The 8262-nt window shown below is 38.7% G+C and overlaps 1 protein-coding gene across 1 annotated transcript; it reads right to left on the bottom strand.

Moving 5' to 3' along the window:
* Window positions 1-2883: 2883 nt before the first annotated feature.
* Window positions 2884-3740, bottom strand: LOC131628747 (uncharacterized). The gene is made up of 2 exons (XM_058899571.1): window positions 3296-3740; window positions 2884-3220 (listed from the first exon to the last, which is right to left on the bottom strand). The coding sequence occupies exons 1-2, from the start codon at window positions 3449-3451 to the stop codon at window positions 2951-2953; spliced, it is 426 nt and encodes a 141-aa protein (XP_058755554.1). The 5' UTR covers window positions 3452-3740; the 3' UTR covers window positions 2884-2950.
* Window positions 3741-8262: the final 4522 nt, after the last annotated feature.

Genomic DNA, 8262 nt, shown 5'->3' with positions numbered 1-8262 from the left:
GACCCATCATTAGGCATGTCTGAATTGGTTGATGATAAAGGAGCACTAGAAATAATTGATATTTATAGGGTGCATAAAAAATGTGACATCTATATTCAACACACGATAGCTGAGCCAGAATACTGCCAGTTTCTTATAGAAGAGGTTACTAATGCTGTGAGTGAAACTGTTGAAGAAGAGGTTCATGTGGGAGCTGGTGAAACTGATGTGAGGGAAACTGTTGTAGAGGAGGTTAATGTGGGGGGGGGGGGGGGGATGAAACTGTGAAGGGGGATAATGTTGATGAAGATGTTAATGTGGGGGGTGGTGATACTGATGTGAGGACTAATGTTGAAGAAGAGGTTAATGTGGGGGGTGGTGATACTGATGTGAGGGCTAATGTTGAAGAAGAGGTTAATGTGGGGGATACTGTTGAAGAAGAGGTTCAGGTGGGAGATTTTGTTGAAGAAGAGGTGCATGCTGAAAGTAGTGATGATGAAAGCAGTAATGATAGTGAGGATGAGGATTATGATAGTGCAATGGAAGTAGCTTTTGATGATTCATCTGATGGGTTGGATGATTTAGAGGAAGAAGACTTGGCACATCTAACTGAAAACATACAAGTTGTTGAGGAGGGTCAAGGCAGTGGTAGTAGAGATAAGTGTGAACAAGACAAAGGTGATGAGGAGAGTGAGGAATTAGTAAGTGGCTGTGATAGTGATGAGAGCAGTGGTGCTATTAGAAGAAAGAGCTACCCAATGTTCAAATTGCAAAAGAATATGGCAGATTTTAAATGGGAAGTAGGTGTTTATTTTAGTTCAAGAGATGATTTCAAGGAAGCCATTTCAACTTATGCTGTACAAAGTGGTAGAAATATGAGATTCACTAAGAATGACAAAGTGAGGGTTAGGGTTAGATGCAAGGATGGTTATGCATGGGAAGCTTATTGTGCAAAAATAGATGTATTGTTTGCATAGATGTATTGTGACTTATTGTTTGCATGACTGTAATGTGTGTGTCTTTTGCAGGGGCTGCTCCCAGCTATGGATGAGCTATTGCCAAATGTTGAGCAAAGGTTTTGTGTCAGACACTTGTACAATAACTTCAGAAAAAGATTTCCAAGGAAGGTCTACAAAGAGTTAATTTGGAAGGCTGCCAAGTCAACATATGTCCAGGCATTTGAAAGAGAAATGAGGGCAATTAAGCAATTGGATAAAGATGCTTTTGTCAACATGATGAAGACACCTCCCAGATGTTGGAGTAGGACATTCTTCAAGACAACTAACAAATGTGACTGTGTGCTTAACAACATGTCAGAATCATTCAATAGTGTAATCCTTGATTCCAGGTCAAAGCCTTTAATCAGTATGCTGGAAGATATCAGAATTTATTGTATGGAGAGGTGGGCAACAAATAGGATGAGGTTCCCTAAGCTGAGTGATGATGCAGTATTACCAAACATCAGAAAGAAAGTTGAGAAAACAAGTTGTTTCACCAACTCATGGATTGTTAGGTAAACCAGTTGCAATTTTATTTGAGAATACTAGTTATTTCATTTTATTTGATCCTTTGCAAATTTGTTAATGTCTGGTATGCTTATTTAATGTAGGATGTCAGATGAACATTACTTTGAAGTTAAAAATGTTGAAAACCAAGCTGATATGTTAGCTGTCAACTTGAAAGACCACATTTGTTCCTGTAGAAAGTGGGAACTTACAGGATTGCCATGTGTTCATGCCCTAGCATGTATGAAAAGTAGAAACTTTAAGTATGAAGATTACATCCCTGAGTGTTTTAGGAAGAGTAGGTACATTGAAGTATACAAACCTGTGCTTTATCCTGTTAATGGTTCTAATTTATGGGTAAAAACACCATATTCTGATGTTAGGCCTCCAAAGCATAGAAGGATGCCAGGTAGACCTAAAAAGAAGAGAAATCGTGAACAAGGTGAGATTGATGGCACAGACAGAAAAATAAGAAGAACAGGGTTGCTTGTTAGATGCAGCAGGTGTAAGAAGTCTGGTCATAACAAAAAAACTTGTAAAGTGACTGATGTTGACACTTCTCAACAATCTGCACCAAGGACTGATGTTGACACTTCTCAACAAGCATCTACTCAACAAGCTTCTCAAGTGACTGATACTCAGCAATCTTCTCAAGTGACTCAGAGTTCTCAAGTGACTGCACCAAGACAAGCAAGAGCTTCAAAAGGAAAGGCCCCTCAACAACAAGCTGCTCAGAGTTCTCAAGCTTCCAAAGGGAAGGCTGCTCAACAACCAACTGCTGCTGCAAAGTCAAAGAAGCTGGGTGTGAAAAAGACAACAACTCCATGGGTGCCACCTGGACCTGCCACCAGATTAAGTGCTGCAAAAAATGCCATTGGTCCAACAACTAGGAGGACTACCCCTACAAAAAGATCCAAGAAAATTGTTTAGTTTGTCTTTAGTTTGTCTTTAAGTGCACCTGGACCTATCACATTTAGTTTAATTTGTCTATGCTGGTTTTATGTCTTTTGTTTAATGGACCACTTTTGGTATTATGAGTAACTATTATGAATCACTTTTGGTAATGTGGTACCACCACTTTTGGGTTAAAGTACAATGTGGATTCTGATGTAATATTATGAACCAATTATTAATGTTGTGATAATTATGAACCACTTCTTGTGTTATATTGTTGTGTTATATTGTTGTGTTATATTGTTGTGTTGTATTGTGTTATGAACCACTTCTGGTTTGTGTATTCTGATGCAATTCTGATGTTACATTAACTAAGTCATTATGAACCAGTATTGTGTTATATTGTTGTGTTATATTGTTGTGTTCAATAACAAAGGAATTTGATACATTGAACTGGTACATGTTGACTTATAATAATAAGGCATTGGATGCACTCAACTTGTACAATAAAAAAGCATAATTCATTACATGAAAAACCATGGTACATTCAACTTGTACAATAACAAGGTACATTACATGAAAATCCAGAGACCTATGAACACTATAAAAAGCATCATAATCCAAAATTTTTCCAGTTTGATCATCTTGTTCAACTGCCTCCTATTTTCATATATCTCTTTCCTTATTTCTTCACTTGACAGCTTTATTTTGTTAACATCCATCTGCAATTCTTCAAATTTCTTATCAAGCTTTTCCAACCTAGACATCAAATATTTGCCCTTGGTATCTTCACTCTCCTCATAAAACCATTCGAAGAAGCCACACCCAGGTTGCCCTTGTCCCTGCATTCACGGGTTCCTTTCTTCATCAGTTTGAATGACGAAAAAATTCAAGGAAAATCTAAATTATAAACATACCTTATAATGAGGACATCCCCAGAAATGTTTCCCAAAACTCTTAGCTGTCGTCGCCCTTCTTAGAATTGCCTTATCTCCACAGTGGCAAACCGGTTTCCAATTCAAACTTTCATGACAGCTTTGTATCATAGATGAAGAACCACTAGAAGATTTCATGGAGAAAGATGAAGAAAATTCGTTCGTGGCTAAACCCTAGCCCCCAATTCGTTCGTGACTAAACCCTAGGCTCCCAATTTTGCAGAAATCGTTTTCACAGAAATATGTTCGTTGAAGGCGATGAAGAAATATATATATCCAACTCATCATGCCACGCAAGCTTAATTAAACGGCCGTTTACACAAAATAGACGGAAGGACAAAAGTGCGCCGTTTTAAAAAGTTAAGGGATCTTTTTGCACTTTTTAAAAATTAAGGGACGAAATTGGACCCCGAGCTAAAGATAAGGGACGAAAAAGGGTATTTAGCCTACCTTTTTAAACATTATGTTCTTGATGGTGCACGGTATTGCCACTGCTCCAGGATCTTTCTTCTTGATGGGGATCTTCCTTGCCGGAGAGACTATACTACACTTTTCTGTTGCAATTTCTGGTTCTCCCCCCATTGGCCTCTTTTTACCGATAACCTCCTTCATAAACTTCTTGTACAAAGGCATTTGCTCAAGTGCTTCAAAGAAAGGTAGATTAACCTCTAATTTTTTAAACAAGGCTGCAAACTTCTCAAAATCCTTTTCTGTTGAATTCTTCTTTGTCACTCTAGAAGGAAAAGGAAGCTTGATTGCCGGTTTAACATCTTTCTCATTTTTCTCTTCAAGTTGCTTAACCGGTGGTATCACAATTTCGGGCTCTTTCACATTTCTCTTATCTCCAAATCTATCTCAATCACCAAGGAATCATCTATTTTCTCTTTTTCTTTTTCCGGTTCTACCACTTTCTTACTCCTTGTAGTAACCGCATTAATCTTCTCTTGATCTTTCGGATTTTTCACAGTTGCGCTCGGAAAGTTACCTTGTGCCTGTAGAGTGAGATGTTGTGCTATTTGACCCACCTGAACTTCCAGATTTTTTATTGAAGCTGTGGTGTTCCTGTGGTTATTTCTCGTCTCTTCTTGAAACTGAGAGCATTGTCCAATCAATCTCTCAATAGCTACTTCCCACTCTGCCTTCTGAGGATTTTGTTGTTGATCTTTCCAAGCGAAGTTGGGATGATTCTTCCACCCTGGATTATAGGTGTTAGAATACGGATTGTTTTGCCTCAGGAATTTGATTTCTTCAATCTGCTTGGGAGTAGCAACACAGTATACAGTTTGGTGAGGACCTTGGCAAATTTCACAACTTACAGGTTGAGCTTGTTGGATTTGAGCAACCTGTTGAGTACCTATATTCATAGCCTTTAATCTCTTTTCTACCTCTGCAGCTATAGCATCTTCAACCCAAATTTTGTTGGTGTCTAGCTTCAGATCAATGACTCCTTCAGGTTTTCTCGTACACCGGTCATACAACTCCAAATGCTCATTTGCAGCTATTGCTCCAATGATCTTGATGATACCAGAGGCTGTTGTGAAATTTGTTGAGCCTCCAGCTGCTGTATCGATCAACTGCTTTGTCTTGATTCTGAGCCCATTGACAAACATTTGCATCTGTTCAGTTTTGTCCATATTGTGTGTTGGACATGCCACCAGAGTCCTCTTGAACCTTTTATAGGCATCGCCCAAAGACTCACCCTCCTTTTGCTTGAAGTTCAGAATTTCATACCTTTTTCGTAGAAAGACTGACGCTGGAAAATATTCATTCAGGAAAGCCTTTTCCATCTCTTCCCACGATGTGATACTACCCGCTGGTAGAGAATAAAAGCACTCTTCTGCCTCTTCCGCTAGAGTGAAAGGAAACATCCTAAGCCTCTTTGCTTCTTCCGTGTGACCGTCAATTTTTAGAGTGGTGCTCATGGTCAAAAATCTCTGCAGATGCTTGTTTGCGTCTTCGTTAACCTTTCCGGTGAAAGGTTTCCTTTCAAGCTGATTAATGGTGCTCGGGTGCAGTTGGAAGTTAGCAGCATTTACTGGTTGGTTGACAATTGTTTGTCTTCCCCCCGGTGTGTTTGCAACACCGTAGTCTCCGAGGAGTCTCTCAGGAGGAGGAGGATTTTCACCCATAACTTCTTCTTCACTTTCAGAACCTGAACCTGAATGAACTGAAATAATCTCTTCTTCAGATTCTAGCTTTGACAACCGAGCTTGTCTACGCCTTGCGTGCAAAGTTCTTTCGATTTCTGCGTCAAAAAGAAATTCAGCTGAGGCCTTACCTCGCATAAACAGATTAGACAATTTTTAGAATAAGAAAGAAAATAAAATAAAAATAAAAAGTGCTGAAAATAAAATTTTAGTCGCAGAGCAACAAAATTTCAATTGAACTTAAGTTAAAAATCCGTATTTTGGCAGTCCCTGGCAACGGCGCCAAAAACTTGATCGGAAAAATAGCAAGTGTACTATTTTTGCCTCTGTAGTAATAATAGGGGAAATTCCCCGAATGTCGATCTCAAGGACTGCGTAGGAAATACAGATTTGTAAAATATGATTCAATTAAACAAAAGATTAATGTTTTGGTTTTGTGGATTGAATCCTTGCAAAGAAAAATAATGAGAAAATAAATTGATTTTTGTTATCAAATATATGAGATGCTAGGGTGAGTGGTTGATTTGGCATGCAACACTTCAGAATTAAGATCTCTTCAACAAGTTCATAACATTCAGTTACCACATCCTTAGGGTGTTTCCTCCTAAGTCCTTAGTGAGGAAACCTTTGGTCTTCCAACCTAAATCCTAAGGCTAAGGAACCTAAATTGAAACCAAGCTTTTATATAATCAAGATTATGTGGTAATTATAGGGTATCCCTAGTCCTAGGTAATATCTACTATAATCAAATTATGCACAAACCCTAACAACTACAGTCCTGTATTTGTTAGCCATAGATTAATCCTTATTTGACCGATAAAGAAAACATGAAGAACATAGCATAATTTAACTGAATAATATAAACCAATGTATTGACGAAATCACAAATTCATCGTTATTACAAAACCAAATCAGGACCACCCCCCTAGCATTGGGGGGTTTAGCCTCTCATAATATTCAAGAAAGACATAATAAAGAATGTAGACATTACTAAAAAATAATGGTGACTTTGATCTTCAATGGTGGAAACCCTTGAATCTCTCCGTCTCCAAAACTCCTGATGAAGCTATCTTCTCTCCTCTGTGATTTTCTATCGTATGATGCAAAAAGTCCCAAAATAATTCTCTCAAACTCAACTAAATAGTCTAGGTACAAATCTCAGCCAAATGAAATGTCTAAAGTGCCCTCAAGGTGGAGATTTAATGAAAAAGCCCTAAAATTGGAAGTTTCACGCTCTCAGCAGCACTGGCCGTGCTTGGACGCACGGGTGGCCGTGTTGCTTTTTATTTTTATTTTTGCTCCCAGCCATCCTGACACGGGCCGTGCGTGGAAGCACGGGCGGCCGTGTGTCGTCCCTGGATTTTGTATGGAGAGTGCCATTCTCCTGACATGGGCCGTGCGTGGAAGCACGGGCGGCCGTGTTAGACCCCAGAACCTTGTATTTTCATCTTTCTCTTGCCTCTCCTTCCTTCATAGTTGCTTTGACACTTAAGATGACTTGTTCAAACCTGAAATTCGTACACAACTAACCAAACGGCATCAAAAGAATCTAAATAACTTAAATTAAAACATAATGCAAAGTAAACATAAAAACAATCAAACATGGAATACTTAAACAAAAGCAATAAAACATTGATCAAATTGTTACCGAATCGACCGATTTAGACCGAATACATGATAGAAATTAGGTAGAAATGGTGACCGATCACAACCCCAAACTTATCTCATTGCTTGTACTCAAGTGATGCAAGAGACCAAACAGAGGTCACCCTGGATTTTTCTCTCCACAACACTGCCGATGTTATTCGCAACTTGCGTCTACCTTTCTAATAGAATCTCTGGCTTGCCGAACCAAACTTTCTACCACACTTTCACATCAGAGTACCTTTTTACCTGCAAGCTTTTTCACACTTCTCACCAAATCTCTCAGGGTTAAAGTGTTTTGCACTCACAAAATAAAGGTATGCAATATTAACTCTTAATTTTGAATAAATTCTACCTTCACTACACTAACAAAGTTCACACACTTTTCGAGGTCTTCTAGGTTGTAATGGGGTTTAGGTACGGTGGGATACACAAGGAAATCGATAAACAATCGGTTTTGGGTTCGACATTCATGTTGTGTCTCTCGTAATTGTGCTCAACTTGTTACACTGGGAATTTATTCGACTTAGACTCTTTTGCTTCACTCATTCTTCCGTGAGTGCTTAATGTAACTGAGTCTTTCACTCGGGCAAGTTTTTCTCTTTCTTTTTTTTATGGGACATACATTCATATGTCTCAAAAATTTTATTTTAATTAATTTTTTTTATTTGCCCTCTTCTTTGATGATTACTACCCCAAACTTAGATTTTAGCACAACTCTGAAAACCACAACATTTATGCCGAGCAAGGGTTGGAAGTGTTTGGCTGCGGGTTACAGATATGGTTATAACAAACAAAAGGATATGGCTCATCTGGGGTAACAACGGATAAACATATAATTTCGGATGGCTAGAAAGGCTCAGGTGGTAAAACAAACAAATGCCTCAGTGTGTGTCCTTATATTATGCTGTGTAGTAGAACATACGCAAAATCAGAATGATAAAGTCATACCTGAATGAACTCTCATGATGATAATCTATTGTGTTTGGCTTTTTATAACCTCACCATGTTGGGTAAGCTTACAGGTTCCAAAGCACTCCTCCTGTCATGTGGCTCTTTTCCGGCGCAGGTATACCATACAATCCTCTTGGTCCAGTATCAACAAGTCACGTCCAACATTTACTTTTCTTTTGGCTGCATCAACTTCTGGGGTGCCTC

This window comes from Vicia villosa, unplaced genomic scaffold, assembly GCF_029867415.1.
Source record: "Vicia villosa cultivar HV-30 ecotype Madison, WI unplaced genomic scaffold, Vvil1.0 ctg.000477F_1_1_1, whole genome shotgun sequence".
Taxonomy (NCBI): Eukaryota; Viridiplantae; Streptophyta; class Magnoliopsida; order Fabales; family Fabaceae; genus Vicia; species Vicia villosa.
Note: the sequence above shows the minus strand (reverse complement) of the source record. Positions and strands in the feature narration are given on the sequence as shown.

Excerpts from the sequence above, each read along its gene's own strand:
- LOC131628747 (XM_058899571.1), bottom strand. The coding sequence starts at position 3,451 with ATGAAATCTTCTAGTGGTTCTTCATCTATGATACAAAGCTGTCATGAA. Across the intron at positions 3,221-3,295 it reads GGGGATGTCCTCATTATAAG|GGACAAGGGCAACCTGGGTG; the intron begins GTATGTTTATAA and ends CCGTGAATGCAG.